The following is a 25,403-nucleotide window of genomic DNA, read 5'->3' as shown; positions in this document are numbered from 1 at the left end:
ATCTATGGTTATATGAGGGATACCTGTATTTTATTAATATATTTATGTATTTTTACTATTTAAAATTAACATTTCAGACAACAATATTCAAAATGTGTCTTGAAGCCGAATCAATACCTGCAACCTTTCAAGAGATACGACACAAAATTCAACTATTGCAAAAATTGAAATATGATCAAATGTATAAGATTTCAAATTATGATCATTACAAACAGGTATAGTTGTTGTTTATTTATGTTAGTAGTTTAATTAAAACATTGCCAAATGAATGAAAATGACTTTTTATTACATTTTAATTCTATTACTACAAATCCAGTATTTTCTAACTTTCGACGTTAAAATTATAACGTTTTTAAGTCATATCTACTAATAATTTGTTACATGTCTAATTAACCTGTCATTTAATTGTACTTTAAAAATACTGTATGTGAAAAGACTAAATAATTTTAAGAAATTCAAAAAATTGGAATAAATAAATGTTTGAAAAATTGGGATACATAAGTTTATTTCAGAATAATTCATATTGTATTAATATTTTTTAAAAGTTAGTCGAAAATTCATTTAATACTTGGATAACTTGTTTTTAATTACATGATGAATTTTTTGTGACATTGAATCAATTAATTTCTGATAATTATCAGGTAATCTTGGACCAAATATTTTTCAATTTTTCTGTTAACTCTCATAATGTTGAAGTTTATTCATTCATCAATCTTTGTTTCATTATTTCTCATAGATTTTCTATAGGATTTAAATCTGGATTTAAGTAGTTGATAGTATTGCTGTAAATCAAGTTTGGGTTGACTTTAACACCTAAAGAAGAACTTGGGAGTTTGAAAATGTTAGTGGTAAACTTCCTTTTTTGGTTTTTTGTCGAACACTGGTCATTGGTTTATAGGGTATGTTGTTTACATTTTTACCTACTTCTAAGACCTGCTTCAGGTAAAAAATTTCAAACAGATGGAACTTATAACATTTTAATGCTCTAATATGTTGAACGCAGAAGAGCTCACTTGTAAATTTGAATTTAAAATCATCTAGAATTGATCAATAGGATGCATCCAAGTGTAAAAGTTCTAAAACCTTTTTTTTTTTTTATAATGATGTATCCAGTGATGATATTCGGCGGGTTCGCACAGGTTCGGCCGAACCTGTTGTTAAAATTTTCAGTTTTCCGAGCGGGTTTGCCCGAACCCGTTGTTAAAGTTTTCCGAATGGGTTCGGGTGAACCCGTTGTTCAAATTTTCAGTTTCCCGAACCTTATTAAACACACGGAACATTTCTCAGTGGGTTTGTTTTTTTTTAAAAAAATATATTAAAATATATGTATTATACTCTGTAATACTACTAAACTAGGGCCTTATACCCCGTTTGCACCGAGCATTTCAATCTAGATTGTGAGCAAGGTCAGGGAGTATGTCTTGGTGCGATCTCTCTCGACCGTTTCAATCGAGGTTTAATCGCGATCGATTCAAGAGTGTTCTTGAAAGTAGATCCAATCATAAGAGAGATCCCAGAATGCCACGCGTGCGAGACAATACAAGATGGCTGTGAAACACGTGTCGGGCTATGGACAGCGAAAGAAAAAGTATAATATATCTCGAGAGATGATGACATGTGCCTATTCCTAGAAGCGCCGTATTGCGGTAAAGAATTTCTCTGCCTTGAAAAAATAAAATAAAATAAAATAAAAGGTCGACAGCTCTAAAATACTATTGTTACCTGGCCTTCTCCCATGGCTCGTTACGTTCTAAATACGCCACTGATTGTTAGATATATGGTTGCAAGAAAAGGTATTGTATTTATTTCTAGCCAAAACTTCCATTTCGTTTGTCGGTGATTGTCAGGAAAAAATTTTCTGCTAGCGAACCCCTTGTTAAATATTTCGAATATCACCACTGGATGTATCAAAGAGATCTATTTGCAGATTTCGTGAAATGAACTTGTTCCAAAACAAACTAGTCCTCTCTAGGAAACAAAGATTGAAACAAGAATATTTGCAGATAGATGCATTCCACACTTGTGAAATGCATCTATTCTCCTTAAAATTTATATATTGTCCCTGTTTCTCTGCTTTAAAAATCTCAAGTGCTCTTAGTACTTTGAGTTGGTCCATGTTTGCCATTGTTCTAATTAATGTAGCACATTGTAAATCAGGTTTAACTTCTTCCTCCTCGCATATATCGAGAGGGCAGTAGTCTGCCTCCCTCTATCTATCTATATTGGCTCCATGTTCTTTTAAGCGCTTTCTGAGTAATCTCTGGGTTGAACGTATACAGATCAAGTCTCTCTAGAACCTTTATTTCTTAGAGTATCTTATATACTCCCAGTGCTTTGCTGTAGTCAATTGGATTCTTATCATTTCTAAGCAGTTTAAACAGGTGGGGATTATGTCTGTAAGATAATCTTATACTAACATATGAAGCAATTTCCTTATAAATATTATGCATGTGATGATTGTAAGCCACAACTTTACAGCGAGAATTAAGATTTTGTAGTGCAGAATTATCCACTGGAGTATTGTTGGGTGTGCTGTTTAGTTGTGTTCTTTTAGCTTTTTGCCTGTGGGCTAATTTATAGATCAAGCCTTTAGAGTAGTCATGTATGATAGAAATGTCTGTGATGCAACTGACCTGCTTCCTAGTGTTCTCAATTGTACTGTAATAACTGCAGGCTCTTTTCATAAGGTCTATAAAGACCGCTAATCTGTAATTAAATATGTGGTATTCTAGCAACTCTTGATACCTTTAGGAATTTCAGGTACCTTTAATAGTTGTGATATGCCCTACACCTCTTGCAGACATGCATCCCTATATTATTATATTCCTATATTTGATAGATTGCTTTAGGGTGGATGGATGAAAGGCTTCTTCCTTGGTCTCCACAAATCTATACTCTGATCATCATAACATACATAAAACCTTGATTTGTCACTAAAAATAATCTTATTCCAATTTTCCAAAGGTCCAGTTAATATACTGCTTACACCTCTGAACTCATTTCAATCTTTGTTTCCTAGAGAGGACTAGCTTATGTTTTGGAACAAGTTCATTTCACAAAATCTGCAAACTATTCTACTGTGGGACACATTTACATTCTCCTTTTTCCATACAAAATGATAATATCTACTTGATTTAAAACAATTTTTTCGTACTATTGAGCTTTAGTTTATAATCATTTCTCAAACTTCTTGAGCATTTTCTTTCTCAGTTTTCACAATAAATTACTTTTCTTTTTTTTTTTTTTTTGAATTAATTTGTTTGAAGATTTTTGATAACTGTATGTTATGAACAGGTAATGATTTTTAAAAGTATAGTCAAATAATAGGTTAATTAGATACGTAACAAATTACTAGCAAATATAACTTAAAATTTTATATTTTTTACATTGAAAGTTAGAAAAGACTGGAATTGTAAGAGCATGACAATTTTCTGACATAGAGTTGTATATACAAGATCATTGGCTCTCATACCTTCATAAAGCACAAGTGGGCAACATACATTTTTTGTTCAGTATCAGCAATTGATCTTCTTTTGTCCTGGGTGGAACGTAAGCGCCTAACCAAAATAATTCGGGTCGAAAGAAGATCAATTGCTGATACTAAACAAAAAATGTATATTGCTCACCTGTGCTTTAGAGTTGTATATTTAGACAAATAACATTAGTTTACCAAAGATAGTTACAAATTCTTCTTTTCTCAGAACATTGTGTTTCTTGCTTATTTTTTATAGGTTGTGAAAAACTAAAATACTTGTTTTACATTTTATTAATAATTGCAAAAGTTGTAAAATTAATTTATTTCTCTAACAATACATTTCAAATACAATACAAAGTTGAAAATAATATCTCAAATACAATCGCAGAGATAACAGAGACTTATCACACTGCTACTGGTAACATTAAAATGACACTTCTACCATCAGAATGCAACTTTATTACTGGTATGCATTTCAGTACACAAGACCCTCATTAACTATACATAAAAATATATACGTATCTGTTGTAGTAACAAATTGCAGAGAAATGATTAACAATTACAATCTACAATTTAAAACATACCCATTCAAGATTTATTTCCACCCACACTGCAGAGTACTATGAGTATTACATTATGAACAGGCCTTCTCTCTTGCAGATACCAAGTATCTACGTATAATTGTTGCACATCATTTATTATTTGTTCCGGCTCTTTTGTGATATATACATACTCAAGCCTACATCCTGCTAATATGGAACAAATGATAAATGACGTGCAACGACTATACGTAGATATTTGGTATCTGCAAGAGAGAAGGCCTGTTCATAATGTAATCCTCATAGTACTCTGTAGTGTGGGTGGAACTATATATATTCTATATATTTTTATGTATAGCTGATGAGGGTCTTGTGTACTAAAATTCAAACCAGTAATAAAGTTGCATTCTGATGATAGAAGTGTCATTTTAATGTTAATTTAATGTAGCAGTGTGATAAGTCTCTGTTATCTCTACTATTGTATTTGAGATATTATTTTGAACAACTTTTTGAGACAAGAAGCTCTTTTATGACAATACAAAGTCAACATTTTTTATTTGATATCTAGGAAAAGATTTTTATATTATTTGTTAAGCATTGTATTAACTTCAAATTACTTTGGCAGTCAGCAAAAAATTAATATTTCGTATGTTGTTTGAAAAATGCATTTTAGGATGTCTAAGTATACTGTACTTAATATCTAGTTGTTGTTTTATTGTTGTATTTAATTCAGTTGTTTTAATTCTTTTGAATAAGAGTATAAATGACTGAAGTAAACATTGGTATGGGGCAACTGATATTTGGATATAAAATAAGATTTCTGGTTTATTAACTTTCATATTAAAGTAATAAAAATTATGATAACTTGAATATTGAAAGCATGTGTATAGATAAGTGAACATTACTAAAAGGTAACTTATGTAATTTGCATTAAACTATATTTATAAAATAGAATAAACATTATATATATTTTGTCCTTAAGAAAATTATTTTATTATAGGTTCCTCTATATTATTTGATTGGAATGCTATATATTAATTTCAAATTGCTATGGCAACCAGTAAAAGAACTAATAGCTTCATATGTTGTTTTGGGAAATGCATTTTGGGACGTCTATATACCACACTTAACATCCATTTATAACTTATTTGGTAAGTAAAAATATTTTAAATTTCATTATAATTATTAAATTTTAATTTTACAAAATTTTATTCTATATAGAAGACACAGCAACAGTTTCATTAGGTAATTTATTTGAAGATGAAGATGATTTATCTAAATTATTTTACCAAAAGATAATGTCATCCACTTCGGACTTGGAAAATGCAGATCATATGAATCATCGTATTTTACTTTGGCAAGCAATGGAACACTTTATCAATGAAGCGGAATCGAGAAATCGTTACTTAGTTACATTATTGTTTTATTTTATATGGTAAGAATTTTATCTACATATTAAATACCGTATATTTCTGCAGATAAGACGAGGTATAAATTTTCGTCAAAGTTTTATAGTTTTAGCATATATCTTTCCTATAAGACGACCCCCAAACTATCAACGGCCTATGAATTTAGTTTAGATCAGCAATCATCATCTGGATAATAATACTGTATAGTGTATATAGAATTATGTCCTATTCATAATTTTTTGAATGAACAAATTTTACTTTCTGCCTTGCTATTGTTGCAAACATTCGCACTGATTCGGGCATTCGGGTAATGACCTTAACTATTCACAAAAACGTCATATTGGCTATTTTATTTTGTGGATATGCCCTACTCTCTACTAGTAAATAATTACAGTTTGTCCGTTTTTTTTATAATGGTTTTAATTTATACGTGGTACGATCCAAAAGTTCGGGGAATGCAGTAATCTATGACAACAAAAGCATGTATTTGAAGTTACAGCGTATGAAATGGATTCTATCAAACCACCTCTACGTGTTCAGGTTAATTTCACCCATGTCATGTGATTAAACCGCGAGCGCTGCTGTTTTTTTCCGGAGATAGTTACCTTTGTTCTGCGACGTAATCAAAGTGGAGTTTCAAGAACAAACCTCCAACATTAAATTTTGTCAGCGTTTAGGTAAAACACCTACGGAGATTTTAAAATTGCTAAGAAAGGTGTACGGTGATTCTACGGTGAAAGGTCACTGTGAAGTCGAAATATTGGAGGTTGTTCTTGAAACTCCACTTTGATTACGTCGCAGATCAAAGATAACTATCTCTGGAAAAAAACAGCAGCGCTCGCAGTTTAATCACATGACATGGTGAAATTAACCTGAACACGTAGAGGTGGTTTGGTAGAATCCATTTCATACGCTGTAACTTCAAATACATGCTTTTGTTGTCATAGATTACTGCATTCCCCGAACTTTTGGATCGTACCACGTATAAATTTCAGTCTAGTTTTTTAGTACCTGTCCTATAAGACGACCCCGGATTTTGGGGGCTTTTTTTTTATGATTCAACTATCATCTTATCTGCAGAAATATATGGTAATAATTTTCAGAAATTTTGAGTTTTTTAAGTATTATATAATAATTAATAATTATTTGTTTATTTAATATTTTCATATTAATAAATTTTAAAATAATTTGCTATTAATATAATCAGTTAATTACATATTTGTAATAATATACAATTAAGTGATAGGACTACGTGTGATATTATTTGCAGTGGAACTTTTTATTTCAAATTGCTTTCTAAAATACAGTAGAATTGCTATTTGAAACTGTCTTAATTTAATTAAAAAGAACTTAAATTTAATTTATCTTTAAAACTTTATTATTAATAAACTTTAATTTTTTAAATTTTATTTATTGATTTAAACATACTAAATATACTCCATGATACAGGGAGAAAAACAATCTTTTAAAAATATAGAACTCTTGGTATCAAGTACAATCAACATAAAATTACAAAATTACAACAAAATAACATTAATTAAATTAGATTTAAATTAAATTTGAGAGCATCTGCCAGTATTAATAAAAAGAACAAAAATAAAATAATAATAATAATAATAATAATATTTTTACCTATAAAAAAAAACAAAATATTAGTAATGAAGCTACCAATTGACAGATGCTCCCAAACTTCATCAGCAGTTTGGAGGTAGAGGGGTCACACCATGTAACACAAAAGATCAATAAAGACACTCTTAAAAACCAAAATACTTTAAATTGAAAAGAAGCATCAGAAAGAACTTTATGGAAAAATGACCTGGAGAGAACAGTATAACCAAGATCTTTTTTCTTAGCAATTTAAAATGCATGCAGTTAGCCAAAATATGTAAAGCATCAAAAATCTCTTCTTCCACCCAATATGTACATGGTTCTCTGAAATAATTATTTAGGAAATTTAATGACTTGCGCCTTGCCTGTATAAAAAAATACAAAATACATTTTGCTTATATAATAAATTATCAAAAAAAGTAACATCCAGTTCTTTATTCCTACTATTATATACACTATTATTTATTTTTCTATTAATATCGCATAAAAAGTTATCAAAAATGTTAATAAGGAGGAGAGAGAGACTAGTCTATCAGCTCTACATTTTCACTTATAAAATTAATGCCAATGTGAGATTTATTCCGTGGGTCAGTTGGTGAGACTTGACCCTTGTACGGTGCCTGGATCGGTGAGATCTGGTCTAGATGTTATGGGATGGCTAGGAGGACTATAAGTCGAGTGGGGAGGTCGTCGGTAAGTTCATAAGGTGTTCGTTCTCCGAGTAATAACTGATATTGACACCAGTTAAACAAAACAACGAATTTAATATGGAACAAAAAGATGTTAAATACATATGGGGAGATTACACTATAACTAGTTAACAACTAATGGACAAAGAGAGAGAGTTTACAAATGGAAGTACAATTCTAAGTACAATACCTCGTGAAGATAACTCGATGCTTATGGATCCTATTCATACGACATTGGAGAGACAATCGTGGATCTATTTGAGAGTCAGTGGTCTGTAGGCCGTCAGGCAGCTGGCAGGTAGAGCTCTATGCTTCTAGTATGTTTGCCTCTATTATGGCTGGTCAGGTCCACTTATGTCTACTGTTGATGTCCGCTCCATGGCTTGAGTTCTAGCCCCTTTTATACGCATTAAGTGTGGGAGAAAAGTTGGATGACTTTGATTTAATGTGGTCTGAGTTTGAGATGTGTTATTGCATCAGCCGGAGCAGTCTGACTCTTTTTACCATATATAACATCAAATTCAAAGTTCTTAGACGTCACCATCGAGGTGTTGGGACTCTTCTTACTTCTTTAACCAATTTTGACATTTCTCTCTCATTAATAGCCATATGTTTAGCTTTTCTCGACACTTATTCAAAACATCGCTAAAATTGTCAATTTGTACGGTTATTTGATTGTTCTTATCTATCAGATCAGAGATCACTAGCAATGGCAGGTGGTGGGAAAAGAAAGTGGTTTTTCCCACTTCTGCATTAACTGTGTATTAGTTTAACCAATTAATCTAATTAGATTAATTGCCCCCTCCAGAATCTTGCACCATGTTCTTTAAAAGTACTAATGAAAGAACAGGTTCAGTCCATGCAATCCTTGCCAAATAAAAATTTCAAACATACCTTACTTAAACAAGAGTTTTCAAGGTTATGAGTCTTAATAAGACACTTCCCTAACCTTCTAAAAATTAAAAGGTTTATAGGTATCAAAGAACATTCCATCAAACTAAATAGCCCAGTGTGCAACAAGGTAAGCAAAATATGTTTCTAACAAATTGAATCCGTATTCCATCATCATTTATTAAATGAAAACCCTAGATTTCTGAAGCATATAACAAAGAGGGCAAAAACCACAGTTTTCAATAAGTGGAAGTAATAATTTAAATTTCTCAATGTGGCAGACTTCTCTAGTTGAACAATTTTATTTGTTAATAGTCTCATATGAATCTTCTTATTAGATTACTGCATTCAAAATGAACTATTACACGGGTCAAACTTACAAAAAAATCATGTCAATACATATCCAAAGCAGTGAAGTTACCATAACGTAATTATATTAAAAGGATAAGTTATTTATTTGCTAAAATTATTTATAAATAATAATTTAATAGTAAATTTAGAAAATATTTACATGTTTTGTATTTTTTATGCAGTAATGAATTTCACATTGGATCCTCTTTTTTTAAAAATCAAGATAATTTTATTAAATTAATGTGTAATGAAGAATTATCTAAGAAAAATTTCTGTTCCCGTGCAACTGAATATTTTAACAAAAAAGCAGAAGGAGAAAAAAATAAAGTAGCTAATAACAGAATAATAAGGTAAGTTTAAAAATATTAATATTAAATGTAATATAATAGATTGAAATATTTGGTTTGTATAATGGCGCAGCAAAATATTGCAGCATCACTGCTGTTCTACTCACACCTATTAATACTGGAGTGGAAATACAGCACCAAACCTTCGTAGTACTTTCTTGTTATTATTAAGATAATAAGCTACTGGAGAATTGTTTAGAAGGTTTGATGCTATAACATTGCTGTCGAAAATGGTAGAGAACTTGACTACAAATTGTTTAGCGATTTGTTATGTTTCCGTTAATGTTTTGTCTGAGATTTAGTATTCTCTGAAGCAGGTATTTAGTGAATTTTTATATTTTTGATGCCATGGATAATTTAATCTTTATGGTTTCTTGCAGATTGCAGTAAAGTGATACTTTAATTTAAAAAATAAACATATTTTTTATAAGATTTTCTGGATGATGCAATTTCTATTGTTGCTACTATATAAATGTTCATTAATTACCCTACTATTTTGTGGAATTGTAATTCATGATTATGCAAAATATTTTGGAGCTTTTCTATTGACTTTAAATCATTAAAATAATAATTTAAAATTTTTTTCGTGGTTTCTAAGATCTAAGATTTACCAGAGTCTTTAGAAATTCTTATACTACTAAACATTTAATATAAAAAAATAGAATCTAGAAGTATGTGTGTTTATGATTTTTTTAATGTAATCATTATCAAAATAAGGATTAAAAATGTAAAATTTTCTTTACAAAAAATATAAATGATGTACAGTACATAAATATAAAAGTATAAATAACATATAAAATTGTTTTATTTTAATAAATAGTACTTTGAAGACCCACTTAACAATATTTTCAAAATTTAAAAATCCAAAAGCCTTTTATCAACATGAAGAACTGCTCAATTTATATAATGAGGTAAGTTGCATATATCTGTATTTTAAATCACCCGAAAGTTGTATTTTAATGTGATGGATAAATATTTATAAACTTTTATTTTATGTTAAAAGTTTTAAATAAAGCATAAAAATAGAAACATAATTAACTATTTAAATAAAAATTATGCGATACTTTTTTAGAAGTTTTTTGAAGATGTATTCAAAAAATTGAATATTCCCCCCCCTTCACTTTTCATATTTTTAAAATAAAAATATTTTTATTTTGTTCGAAAATTATTATTATAGAATTAATGTTACTATCTAATCATAATTAAGTAAATTTTGCATATAAAAATCATATATTTATTGTTGTATGTATTGAAAAACTGTAAAGAGATTAGCTATACTTTCTTAGTACAGCTAGTCTCTTTAATATAGTCAAACTACAGGTTTCGAACTTAATTCATTGCTAAAAGTTGTTCAAAAACTGATTTGTTCTAAAACAAAAACAAATTTTTCCATAAACAATATAAAATGGATTAGTCTCTTTACTGTTTTTCAAATTATGCAAAAATAAATATAGTTTTTACGCGAAATTTACTTAATTATTAGCAAGGTCGAGGCCAAAGTTATGAACATGAAAATGTGTACGTTGGACGTTCGGCGCCACTTTCCTGTAAGCCTAGAAGTTTGGCAATGGCCTTTGGAATGTCGAGCATGATTCCACTGACTTTCCAAATGCCATTGCCAAACTTCTAGGCTTACAGGAAAGTGGCGCTGAACGTCCAACATACACGTTTTCACGTTGAAAACTTTGGCCTCAACTTCACTATTATTAGATAGTAACATCAACTCTATAATAATTTTAGAATTCAAAATAAATATATTTTTATTTTAAAAAATATTAAAAATGAAGGGGAATCTTCAATATATATATTTGGTAGTGGCGGAACATTTTGCTTTTAAAATAAATAAATATAAATATATATATATATATATATATATATATATTTATTTATTTATTTATTTATTTATTTTAAAAGCAAAATGTTCCATCACCGCCAACTGAAACTAAAACTAACATTTTACAAAGAAGTGCTGTAAATAGAAACTCAGCTCCAACTGTCTGTATGAAATATAAGGGGTGGATCAAATGAAAACAGAACAGTAGCCATTATTTATTTTCGATGTAATCACCAAAATTACACAAACACTTGTCCCACTGTTGTACCAAGTGGTGAATACCTCGTTCGTAGAAAGAGTTTGGCTGAGATTGAAACCAATTTCGAACAGTGTCCATGACTTCGCTGTCCGATTGAAAACATCGACCCCGCAATGTTTTTTTTTAGTGGACCAAAGATGTGAAAGTCACTTGGTGAAAGGTCAGGGCTGTATGGTGGTTGTTCCAACACACTCCACTGAAACTTCGCAAGCATGCTCAGTGTGTGAGTGGCCATATGTGGCCATGCATTGTTGTGGAGCAAAAGCACTCCAGAGGACAACATTCCTGGCCGCTTGGCTTTGATTGCTGCACGCAAACATTCCAGGGTACCACATTGCTCTTCTTAGTCGCAAACATGATGCAGACTGATTGCCTGCCGGACGACATTCCTTTCCAACCGCCAGCTCATACCACGTGGTTGCACACGCTTACCAAGTGTGAGTCCATTCATCAATAGGGTTTCTCCTCTTTCACCTTCTGTTCTACATCAACACACAGTTTTGTTACACTCACATACACATACACCAAATTATGACCACTGTTTCGTTTTCATTCGATCCATCCATATATAATCAAATCAATCAACATGGACAACAAGTACTTTATCCTTACTTTTCAAAATATTGTTTCTATTGATTTGATTTCAATTTTAATTAATTTTAGTTTCAGTTTTAGTGTAAAGGCCAGAGTTTTATTTCATTATTTTTAGTTTTAATTAACTGGCTATCTAGTATTAATAAATATTATAATATGTATAATATAATATTATATTAATAAATTGTCATTTAATTTAACTTAAACATATTTAAACATGAATTCTTGGATGCCATTTATACTATGTGAACGTCAATTAATGCAGTTTTTATGAATTAATTTGATTTTGATTCAACTGTCATTTCAACCAAAAAACAAAAACAGTATCTTTCTCACATGCACATTGAAACAGTTTAAATAGTAACATCATCGACGATTTGCATCGTGGCATCTAATGATGTGAGGCAATCTCGGCAACACTAACATCTGAATTGGTAGTCCCATTGTTGATCGGTCAGGCCATCGACTTAACATAGGAAGTGTAGGAAGTTGATTATCATTTATGGTTGACTCTGCGGAATAACTTGTTTGGCAACCAAGTTATTGTGCAGGAATCAGGGCAAAAATGAGTTCAAAATTTTGGTCATAAACCTAATTATTTGAAAAGCAAGGCATTTGAAACCCAAGGTTTGACTGTAAATGGAATTCATCAGGAAGTAAAAGAATAGCAAATTTCCAAAAAATTTTAAATGAAACTAAATCTATGGTTGGGAGAAATAAAACACTAGTGTTTGATGACATTAATGATATATTTTTTCATTCTAGGAGAATAAAGTGTTATTGAGTAATATTAGTTTCACAGATAATGTATTTAAGACTTACGATTAATTTTGTTATTTACCTATAGCATTTTTGTTTTGTTTATTTTTATTTCCAAAGAAACATTTATTTGAAATTGTAATTAATTTAGCTTAAACTATAACATTTCATATTGTTTTAATTTGACAAAATTAGTTTGAAATAATTTAATGCAATTAAAATGGGAAGCTTTCTGAAAATCATTAAATTAATGATTTATTTTTAAGTAGTAAATTATTGGAACATAGAAAACAAATTAACTGATTACAATTTATATCCTATCTTTAAGTCTAATAGACAAACTATGTAAAATAAGGAAAACATTTATGATGAAAAATAATCATAAATAAACAATACTGGAAAAATACATTTAGAAACACACAGAATGATACTCAAGAGATGATAATATGTTTGATTTATTATGTAGCATTTAAGAATGCAGATTACACTATATTAATTATTAGTAGTTAGAATGTAGTCATAAATAATCTCACATTTAATAATTTCGTTAAATATAGCACATTTAGATTGGTTGTTTATTTACATTCTCTTATATCCAAAATTTATTTTTGTTATAATTACATATTTCCAACAACATTCCTTATGGCTTACTAGCAACAGAGTGATTACCAGGTGCATTTCCTTGATGTTCTTATTACTAAATGTAATGGTTCTTTTACTACTGCCATTTACCATAAAATTTCTTACAAGCCATTATTTATTCCTCCATCTTTGCATGATTCATTTTCTTATAAGCTAGCTGCCTTCAAAGCCCTTGTTAAAAGAGCGTACGTCCACTGTTCCAACTCACAACTGAGACCAGGAGTTACATTGTATCATCTGTATAGCCACTGTCCATAGTCACCAGCCAAAGTTTATTAATATCTTATACATTGTTATCACGTACAAATGAATTCCAACAGTCTAAAAGGTCTGTCATCATGGTAGACTCTGTAGGATTGTCATGTAGAACAAAGTTTCGTATGCTGTCTACAAGGTAATAGCAGGTCTCTCCAACTTTAGAATTGCATACAGAAGGAGCCTTCTCATTACTCGGGAAAGATAAGGATTCCACTGATGAGAGGACTCTGCCTAGGATCTAATCAGTTCCTTTATGAGAAAACAGAGTGGACATCAGTACAAATATGTTGAAGTGACATATAGATCATTGAGCACTAGAATCAAGAAACATGAAGACACTATTCAGAAACATTTATGTACACCAGCCTTGGCAGCTTTTGCTTGTGACTCTGATGTTAATGTGTTTTTTGACAATGCATTTACTGCATCATGCCTCAGATCCAACACATCTTAATTATTTGGAAATTCCAGAAATATATAACGCTATCAAGAAAGGGACCACAATTAACTTTAAGGATTCTGCAATAGTGTCACATTTTTGGAGGGAATTATTTGAAGTTTTATACTGTTCTTTATCAGCTTTTGATAAATTTGTTTTTTTACTCATAACATGTGTATAACTCATTGTATTTATTTACTTGTTTGTATTTGTTATTTTTTTTTAAATTTAAATTTTATTTTCTACATTTTATTTAATATATTTGTGTGTTACGCTCTTGCAAATGTGATTTGCTATGTAAATTTATTGAATACTTATTATTTTAAAATTTTCTTTCTGTTTGATTTATTATGTTCCATTTTAGAACCTAAAGATGTCCATTAAATATGGTCAAAAATGTTTATTCCATTAATAAATGTACCTTTTTACTGGATTTCATGGTTTTTTGAGTTAATATTACGCATTTCCAGATAAATAAATCATAAATAATTTTATAAATTTTAGGCCTCGTATTATTATCAATATTAAAATGCTTACTTCAGAAATTGAAATGTTTAATTCAAAAAAAGAAAGGAGTGTAGAAAACAATGTTTTTTTTTATATTCATGATATTTGTTTGGGAAGCTGAAACTGTTTTAAAATGTTTCTTCTTTATAAATTAAATATTTAGCTACCTGAAATAAGCATTTTAGTATTGATTGATTACAATTTTTAAATTCATAAATTATGTTTCATTATAATTAATAAATGTTTTTTGATATATTAAAAATAATTTAATATGAAAAAAATTATGTCACATTTTTATACTAAACAATGATATAAAATTGTAATTATTTGTTTAGTTATGCATTGTTTCTTTTAGTGGTTGCATTATAATTTTTTATGATGTATTCTTCATATTTGTTATTTTACTTCTTAATTACAGTTACTAAGTTTTCGTGATCCAGAAATTCAAAAATTAGCCTTTGATTGTCTAATAACATTTGGTCACAAATCTCTGAAACCATACAGGTGAGAATTTTTATATTATTATAATTATTTTTTTATTTCTGTATAGAAAAAATGTTAAGTATGAGTCAAGGCTTAATTTCAAAGTGATTATCTAAGACAGCGATTCTCAACCTTCTTAGCTCCGCGACCCCCCCCCCCCAAATAGTAAATATAAATAAAATTAATATTTTGCGACCCCCCACTCAAAGGAATAATAACAGTAAGCCTTACTATTACTAATTGAATTTTGACTGTAATTATAAATGTAAATTGTTTAAAATATTATATAATCACATTGCACTAATTTTATACATTAAGAAAATATCAATGGTATAAAAAATGTAATACAACTATTCCTATTATTTTATGTTGCTGCATTTATAGAGATGGGTATGAATACGTGTGTATAATGTGTACATACATGAGCAATTTACAAGTTCCAACTTGACGTGTATGTGCTCTTTGTAATTTGATTCACGTATGGAGAAAATTTTAAATGAAAAACAAATGCAACCATCACATTAATTTCTTTTCTTTACGTGTGTACTTATTCTAAGTAAAACGTTTATAAGTTTATAACAAATGATTTTTTTCTCATAAAATGATTTCATTATTGTCTCGCGACCCCCCTTTAATACCACCGCGACGACCCCCACGTTGAGAAACGCTGATTTAAGTCTAATTTTAATATTAATTGATGTACAGTGGACCTTTGTTGTAGTGCTGCTCACTATACTGCGCATTCTGTTATAGCGCAGGCGATGTTTGCAACGCAATAAGCTCAAACACGTTTATACAGGTCGGTGTGGCGTTAGTGAGTAGTGCATTTTATTGTTACTGCGTATTGAGTAATTGTGCATGTATTGAGTTCCTGAATGTATTTTGAATAGTGTTTAATTATTGTATGCATGATGAGTAAAAGAAAAGCTTACAGTGTGAAAGAAAAGCTTGACATTATTGCTAAAGTAGAGGTGAACTGCGTTACACCACGCTGCTCGGTATAATGCGGTTCACCTTATAATGCAGGTGTTGTTTCCCGCCCGACATGCGCATTTTATCGGGGGTCCACTGTATTACAGTTATAATTTTATTTATTATTCATTATAAACATTATATGAACTACATGTTTTACTTTCAGCAATTTTAAATCATGTAAATCTGTGAAATGCTTATATTAAGTATGGAATAAAAGTATTGGAGTAAAACAATACTTACAAGTGCTACAAACATAGTTGTTGCTAGATAACACTTCATCTACTGTGAATGAAGAAATTGTTCTCGATTGATTTCAATTTCTCATTTTTTTTTAATCATTTCCATGATTTAGGTAGGGAAACAGAGCCTTTTTATTGATTACATTAGTACGTAGATTGTTTCTGTAGATTTGAACCCCTGTGCTGATTTGACATCACCCAGGAAAAGCTTTTCTACAGGCTTGATATGGTCTCATTAAACTTTAATATGACAGATCTCCAAGCTAATTGTAATAAACTAGTTTGCCCTTTTCTGAGGTCATTAAAAAGGTCTCTAATATCGTTTTTAGTGATCTTGAGGTAATACCGATATATTCCAACTTGTGGTTATCCCACATGTCTAGAAGAGGGATTTTATATACAATGGCAGATTTTTGCTTAGCCATTTTCTTTTTATTAGAATGTTAAATAGCCAAATGTTTCTTTTCAGAGCTATGGCTAAATTATGTTTTCTGATTATATTCCATACTTTAGAGCAGGGGTGTCCAACTTTTTATTTCTCTGGGCCACATTGGAAGAATTTGTGGAGTTTTGGGCCACAAGTATATTATATATACAGGTAGGCCTCCTACAACGTGGTAGATACGTTCCTTGAAAATACCGCATTGTGGGAAATCGCGTTATAGGAGACACCAACTTAATACAAAAACTCGGATTCAGTTCTAAAAAGAGAAAAACTGCCTTTTATGGTGTAACATTTTCATCATTTTTTAAATTTATGTACATAAAAAGCTTAAATAAAATTCAACATCATATAAAAACTAAAAAGATTATGATTTCAAGTCAAAATCAAAAAGAAACATAACGTTATGCTCTCAAATTCAGTCCTCATCGTCACTTATTATAGTTGTTCGAGAATGTTTGACTAGCTTTATTTCAAGATCTGAGCTTATTTCATCAAGTTCCACTGCACTTGTGTGATCCATTGCGATTTTTCTGTTATGTGAAAGATAATTCATTTCTAAATACCATAAACCACGTTGTAAAATTTCCGTGTTTTTCCAACCGCGTTGGAGCAAAAACGCATTGTAAAGGTACCGCGTTGTAGGAGGCCTACCCAAACTTATGGCCCAATACTTGTATATTTAAGGATTAACATGTCTAGATTATAGTTATAAGTATTAAAACTGTATTAAAATTTTATCACGAGAAAGGATATTTTAAAAAATTGCTTTTACAGACACTTTCAATTTTTACTTAGAAATAGATAAATTCATTTATTATAAAGGAGACAAACAAAAATTTATTTAAAAAACACAAATATTTGTTTTATTTTGGTCTCTAATTAATAAAAAATGACAAAACACCATTTTAAAATGCATTTTTATTCAACTAATATATTTATAAATAATATGTAGCCCAAAAAGTAGCCAATGTGCCAAATGATATTTTTTATGCCAAACTAAAAAATGGGTAGCCAAATTTGGTGCAAAGTAGCCAAATCTTGCAACACTGGAAGGAATATTAAATACAGCTGGAGTTAGGACTCAAAGGATTATAGACCCAAATGCGGGGAAAGGAGAGAAAGGACAAAAGATAAAGAAAGGAGGAAAGTTGGAAAATTAAGGGTCAACATTTGCATAACAGAAGGTCTATTTAACCTTTCTCACTACTTTTTATCTTTTGCCCTTTCTCTCCTTTCCCCAAATTTGGATCTATAATCCTTTGAGTCCCAATTCCAGCTTTATTTAGTATTCCTTCCTCATTTGCACATTTCCACGTATTTGAAAATATTTCCTTTCCACTTAAAAATATGTATAAAGGTTTGTGGCTTTGTGAAACTTCTTTTTAGATTTTATGCAGTAGAAATAAGTAAATAAAAAAATAATAATAATTTGTCGGTTTTGTTTACATGTTTATTGGGCCACATGCGGGCCACGGGTTTGACACCCCTGCTTTGGAGGAAAAGGCTATGAGTAGTGTATAAGAATATTTTTAATGTGGATTTAGTGGTTCTACAGTTTGAGGTATGTTTTCTGCATTATATTCCAGAAGGATGTTTTTTGATGCCATGTTGCCAAGTCATTTTCTCAAGTAAATTAAACTCTTAGGTGTTTCTAACTTGAGCATAATATGCATGCTCTTCCAATTAAGGATTCAAACGCTGCTGTTTTATAATTCCATGATTCACATGAACATGAAAAAATATAGATAAGAGCAAATAAGTCTTTTCTAAAGGCCATGATTTCAAGATCATGTAGCCTTTTGAATGTCCAGAATGTGGACTGTATGATAAGTTTTGATTTTCATTAACTAGGTGACCTAAAGCTGCAGCAGAGTTTTTATAAGTGAGCTTAGGTGTCCTTGACCTTTCCAAATAACATGAATGTTGTCTATAAATTATTTATAGAAACAGATAACAGTCTGAAGTCTTTGCACTGTGCTTGCTTCAACCTTAGGAACCAAAATTTCAGCTATTAGGCTAGGTAGGGATCATAACTAGGAACCATAGGAATTCATCCCCTAATTCAAATTGTATAAAAAATAACTCTGTATTCCAATAAAGCACAGTGTGTTATTAACTTAAGAGTTCAAATTATAATTTTGAAATTCGGTATACATTAATACATATTATACTATTACATAAATTAATATTTATTTTATATTTACCAAATGTTTTTCAGTGAAAATTTTTATCGTCTTTTGGATAATAAGACATTTAAAACTGAAACAGTGTTGTTTAATTTGGAAGCTGAAAATGGAATAATTCAGGAAGAACATAGAATGGATGTTTTACCTATTTTAATGAGGTAAATATTATTTTGTAATTTATATTTTAATAATTTATAATATTGTTGATAATACTTTTTTTTGTTTTGTTTTAGAATATTGTATGGGAAAATGTTATGCAAAACTGGCAACAGTACAAGTGGTAAGAATCTTGCGCAGACAAGACGGAATTTGGTATTGAGATTTTTGGCTGGTTGTAAAGAAGACGAAATACAAATTTTTATTGATATAGCTTTCTTTCGATTTAAACATTTACTCAATGGTAAGAAAAAATTTATATGTATACAGCAGAGGGTCGTTTATCCTAAAGCTGGTTAACCGAAACGTCGGTTAACCAAAAACTTTCCAGTCGGACTGTGTCGTGCTGAATCGAACGTTTTTGATACTAGATTAACTTCTAAAGTATAATTTTTTTGTTTTTATATTTTTTAATATAATTTATTTTGTTTGTACAAAATAAAGAAATGATTTTTAACGATACAATAGTCTCGATTATTATTACAAAAATTTTTGTTGGGCTTAAAATCGACGAAAATTCAACACAAAGTGACACGCAACGGAGAAAAATTTCAACATCGGACAGGTTAATATATTTTTTCGTACATAATCGGTTATCCGAACAACCCCAGTCCCCAATTGATTCGGATAAACGACGCTCTACTGTATTTTCTTTATCACAAAAAAATTACAGTTAGGCATACCTGTAACATTGTCATTTTAATATTTTATTATTCAGTGTTCAGGAATTGGTGTGTCACTTTTAAACATGAAAATAAAAATTTTTTTATTTTAAAGGTGATTCTGCATAATATTCTCATATTGACTTATAAAAAAAAAAATAACTTAAGCCAAACTTTATATATATATTTATTTATTTTATAAATAGATGATATTCTTACCATGGTGAAAAATATTAAGCAAATGAATAACTTAATGGATTTATATCCTCTTCGTATACAAATCAGGTAAATTTTGATTTTATCATTATTTATTCTATTTATTAAATTTACTGTCTTTACAAACACAACAAACCATTATGCACAGAAACTATAATATTCTGTGCAGAAAATCCACACCTGTGTTTGAAAGTAAGTGTGGATTATGTGATGATGCAGTTATCTACTACTTTTAACTTGCGACCAAGAACTCACGAAACAGCTTTTCCTTTATGTAAACATATCAAAAGCATCTTTAAAAACAAAATATGAAACATTGTTTGCACAATACAGATATATTCATTACCATTGTGATTTTTCTTAAAACTGTCAAAGACTCAAATCTTGCATTTAGTTCTCACCTGTTTATTTTCTGTATATCAAGCTAAATTGATATACTTATATACTTATATATATATATATATATATATACACCTCATGGGGACAGCCATAGCTGGCTGAGTGTTGTGTTGCAGAGGAGATGTTCATTGGCCATTGACGTAGGATCGTCTCCAGCCAGCGCTGTTAGTAACCATGGAAGGTTATATCGAAATTAAAATACTTCTGGAAGCGAGGGCTGGCTTGGGGTCTGGGTGGCGCAAGTGGTAGTGCACCACACGGCAAGCGGAGTCTGTGGGTTCAAGCCCCGCCCCGGGTCGGATATTTTCTTCCAGAAGGTTCTAAATTATTTATTAAATTATTAAAATTTTAATTATTAATTTAGATAAGAGATGGCACCTAACGCTTACCTCTAGTACCAAATTTATTTGTATTAATTATTTGATTATAGCCATATTACAGCTTGAATATTTAGGCAATCATTGGATTATTATTATATTCATATCATTATAGATTAGATAACTTGGGAAAATAGTTTTTGTAAGTTTTGTGTGATTTAACTGCAAATTTAGTCATTTAAGACCATTTTTTATAACAGTTTCCAGATTTTATTATATTTTTAACTATATCGCATTTGCCAAATGAAGTTAGTAATTTCTAGCAGTATAATATAGAGTCATATATAGATTCCTAAAAATTTTGAAAATTATGTCCTGTTATGAATCAAATGATATCATTTTTTTTAAAACTTTATTTATTTTTTTCATTTGAATTTTGCACCAAAAATTTCCTAATATGTATCATCTTGTGCGCTTCACTTTTCTAGTAATGACATATTGTTTACTTTGCAATTTGATGCAAAGAAACCATAATATTTTTGAAAATTCAAAAATGTAACCTCAGAATTCCTCAAAAATTTGGTTCAATATTGGGCAGTAAATTAAATCACTTACTGATATCTACTTTTGGATGAATTTTCATCATATCTGTCTGGGGCCAATTCACCATGCTTATACTTTGATGCCCTTTGATGATTTTTTCTCAGTTTTCTTTAAACATCTCCATATTGTTTCATGGTATACTGTGATTGGAAATTTCTTTAATAATTTACTGCTTTTCTAGACAAACCATTATTTGTTACTAATTTTATAACACAATGTGATTCTCTGGAAGTTCAGATTTTATTCTTCCACTTTGTTTTTTTGATGATAATTATAATTTTTTTAGATTGCATTATGCATCACATTTTCAAGAATTTTAAAGCAATTTCTATTTGTCCATATGACATTGACTTACTATAGTTAAGGCATTTCGACGTTGTGTACTATTAGACGTTTTTTATTTACTCTGCTACTATTTCATTTTACTGTTTGTGTGATGTCTGCATATGCATTTGCACAGATATTTTTTATATTGTCAGTATTATATTTAACCAACTGTCTTTGTAGTTTAGTTACAATTTTCTAGTTGATTTTAAAAGTCTTTTTCTCTTTTTTTGTCTGAATATAGCATATTGAACTAAAGGATGTAAGAAAAGTTATTTTTCTTTTCAAATTTCTTTAAATTTTTTGTAAATTAGTTTAAATTAAAATTTTATTTATGTATTTCTTATATTAAATAAATAAAAATGCATCATTGGTAATTAATTAAACTTGCCATCATCATTTTGATATTGGTATTGTTTAAAGTGTCCTAAAGTAATGATAGTAATATAATGGCATCCGTCATATTACTAATGTATTATTAATAATGTTTATCCTGTTTTTGAAAGATTTATAACATGACTGTTTGAATTATACATATATTTGTATTGTTTGTAAATAGTGCTCTAAATACCTTGGGAACAATATTTAATCATCTTCGCAATCTAATTTCTACTTTGCTACCTAAACTCTACCAAATATTAATTGCCATAACATCTATAATAGTTACTACTCTAGAAAACTCCACTGACGGTTTAAATGTTCCAAAATCATGTCGGACTATGTGCATAAAGAGACTTATTGAGGTAAATACTTTATTAAGTTAATAAAATCAAATTGATTTTAAATATAATTTAAAAAATTAACAAATTTTTATATATATTTTTTTAGTTCTTTAAATATTATGATTTATATTTATATTCTGAAATTGAAATCGATGCAGCATTTGAAACTGTTGTGTGGAATTTAGTAAGTATTATTTTATAACTATTTATATTTTAATAAAATATATTGTAAAAAAATCTTATTGTATGTTAAAATAGTTACCACGTTTGGAAAAAGAAGCATTGAATCATCGTTCCCCTCTCCTTCGACTTTTTGCTACGTGGTGTGAAAATTCGAGGCAAGTTTTGTTTTTAGGTCAAATTAAGTTTATAACAGTACATTAAAACTTGGATAATATATGCACATATTATGCTGAATTGGAAAGTTGCCCATTCCATGAAAGTAGGCAATGCCTGAATTCAGCATAATATAGGGTTGTATATACCAGCACAGTTTTTTAAGCTTACATGTTCTTGCATTTGCGAAGGGTCTTGTCAAAAACTCACTTGCACACATACACAGGGAATAACAACCCTTAATTCACTTTATGTCATAGAGCCATACTGACGCAATATCTTTCACATCTATTCTACATTTTAATGATTAAAAATATTAATAGAGCCCATTAATTGATGCACATATTCACAACCTTTTCTGGAGTGGTGAACTACTTTATTTTGATATCTTTGTTAAATATACTGTTGCTTTCAAAATTTTGAAGTGTTTATTGATTATAAATATGACAATTGAAAGTTCTTCAACATATTAGTTCATAACAAATTTTGTAATTTACATCTTAGTTGCAATAGTGTACTCTGTAACTATTATTTGTTCTTGGTGTAAAATGCTTTTTTATTCTTACCAGTACCACATTGCATATGATCCATAAGTTTGATCTTGATACAGTTTTTATTTACATTATAAAGTAAAAATAATTAATTTAAACTAAACTAGTGAAAAAAATATTGTTTTATTGAAATAGACTTTTCATGAGATTATAATAAATTAGTGAACTATTCCTTGCTTATCAAGGGACATTAATAAGTCACAGAAAAATAATGTCTTTTCCTAAAAATGATATAAATATTTTTTTAAAACATCCTATTTCTCTAAAAATGTTTAAACAATTGTATTTTATTTAAATCCATTAAAATATAATTTTTTTAAATATTAGATATCATTCATTATTGGTCAAGAGTCATCCTAGAAATCCAAGTCTTTCTCCTTTGTCTGAAGTGATGAGACTTTATTGCTCTCCAAATGTGAAACCAGTTGTGATTCATTTTATCACTGATATGATAATTGAATTATTGACAAATGATTCATCAGAAATGGAACAGAATGAAATGATTACTGTAAATGAGAATGCCACAATATCTGAATCTTCTCATAATAATCTTAATGGTATGTAAATGAACATATTAAAAATTCATCTAAGATAATTCTATTATACATAATAAAATGTTAATATTAGAATGCATTATGTATTATTATTTTTATTGATTTTAATTAATTGTTTAACGTTAACTTCAACGAAGCAATTATTTTTTAAAATAGTATTACCAGTAATAGTATGTAAATTTGTTTAGAACTGTTTCATTAATATCTATGCACTTTTAAACTAGAGTTGTCTAGGTTTTTATATCAGGCAGTTTAAACTGCAGCATAGTTAGATCCAGTCTTTAGAAAATGTTTATAAACTATACACATAATCTTCATATATTTTGTGTGTATTATTTGAAATTTCTATGAAAGCTTAGGTTAAAGGCAAAATCTCATAGTAAAGCAGTATTGTATAAATATTTCTGTATACAGGTATATACATTCTCTTATCTGAAATTCTGAAAAGCTTCAAACACTGAAAGTTTTTTGTCGAGATTGCCTAAACACAAAAGTTCATGTTTGTTGCCAAATGTGCCTGGAATCAACACAGGCAGGTTCCACATCACACGCATTGCACTAGACTTGTCTGTGCTTCCAACAGTCATGTGTCTGCCACTCACAGATATTTTTTCAGTCTTTTGTGATTCTGTGACTTTGAGGACTGAAAATGTCAAAATAAACTGCAAATTGTTTTATGAATAATAGTGAGGAGTACAAAAAGAAGTCTCTGACATTGCTTTTTATGTATTATACCTATTTTTGCACATATAAGAGCATGCTCTTATAGATTGGACAAAACAGCACTATATTCTGTAAAGAATCGAAAATACTCATTATTTTTTAAAAATTTTATAATATATTAGAAACATTTTTTTTATTTTTATCAGTGAATGGTTACTATAACAATACATGTACAGTACAGTTCATTTAATTTACATTGACACAGCAGTGCAGTGCTCTTATAAGTGAAAACATGCTAGTATATAAGAGCATGTTCTTATATGCAAGATATGCTCTTATAAGTAAAACAGGTGTCTTTCAAAAATGCAAAAAAAACAAACAATTTGCTTGGAAATACAGTTTATACAAGTGTTTAGTTTAATTAGTCGATTTATGTTGTGAAGATATACTGAATGTTTTATTTTTCTTAAAATTGATTTTTAAATTTTAAATTTATACCCTGAAGAGGGATTGGATAACACCAATCCAAAATGCATTGTTAAATATGCGAATAAAGTGAGTCGTTTTAATCTTAGTCTGTTTATCGAGGATAATTTTAAGAAAGACATGATAAAGATCACTAGCCTCACTTTTAGAAGAAGAAACTTTTACTCGTTGTTATATCTGTTCCATTTTAATAATTTTATTAAACAGTGTATACGAATTAACCAAATTTGTTTTGCATCATGCTAATGCAGGATTGTGCTGTGATAAAGAACTAGCAAATACATTAAAGAAGCTGAAGTCATAGATTGTTCTACTGTATAGCCTCCATTTCTGGCACTGTCAGACTTCTGATTGTTCCCAAAATTAAATAAAACATTGAAAGGTCAATGTTTTTTTTATCAGATGGCAAAGTTTAAACATCTATACAGGAATGATCAAGGAAAATTTCTCATGCACAAGTTACAAAATAGTTAATCATTATTTAG

The 25,403-nt window shown here is 29.5% G+C and overlaps 1 protein-coding gene across 1 annotated transcript in view; it reads left to right on the top strand.

The window, feature by feature from the left end:
- LOC136980413 (small subunit processome component 20 homolog) overlaps window positions 1-25,403 on the top strand; it is a 132,045-nt gene that overhangs the window by 53,450 nt on the left and 53,192 nt on the right. The window contains exons 18-30 of the mRNA XM_067276519.1: window positions 78-215; window positions 5,015-5,165; window positions 5,236-5,449; window positions 9,145-9,312; window positions 10,130-10,220; window positions 15,020-15,105; window positions 18,962-19,087; window positions 19,163-19,329; window positions 19,954-20,032; window positions 22,166-22,349; window positions 22,435-22,512; window positions 22,587-22,666; window positions 23,537-23,772. Of these exons, the coding sequence (XP_067132620.1) occupies window positions 78-215; window positions 5,015-5,165; window positions 5,236-5,449; window positions 9,145-9,312; window positions 10,130-10,220; window positions 15,020-15,105; window positions 18,962-19,087; window positions 19,163-19,329; window positions 19,954-20,032; window positions 22,166-22,349; window positions 22,435-22,512; window positions 22,587-22,666; window positions 23,537-23,772 (1,798 nt within the window). The remainder of the gene's footprint in view (window positions 1-77; window positions 216-5,014; window positions 5,166-5,235; window positions 5,450-9,144; window positions 9,313-10,129; window positions 10,221-15,019; window positions 15,106-18,961; window positions 19,088-19,162; window positions 19,330-19,953; window positions 20,033-22,165; window positions 22,350-22,434; window positions 22,513-22,586; window positions 22,667-23,536; window positions 23,773-25,403) is intronic.

This window comes from Centruroides vittatus, unplaced genomic scaffold (assembly GCF_030686945.1).
Source record: "Centruroides vittatus isolate TY-2023 unplaced genomic scaffold, ASM3068694v2 contig_7, whole genome shotgun sequence".
Classification (NCBI taxonomy): domain Eukaryota; kingdom Metazoa; phylum Arthropoda; class Arachnida; order Scorpiones; family Buthidae; genus Centruroides; species Centruroides vittatus.
Note: the sequence above shows the minus strand (reverse complement) of the source record. Positions and strands in the feature narration are given on the sequence as shown.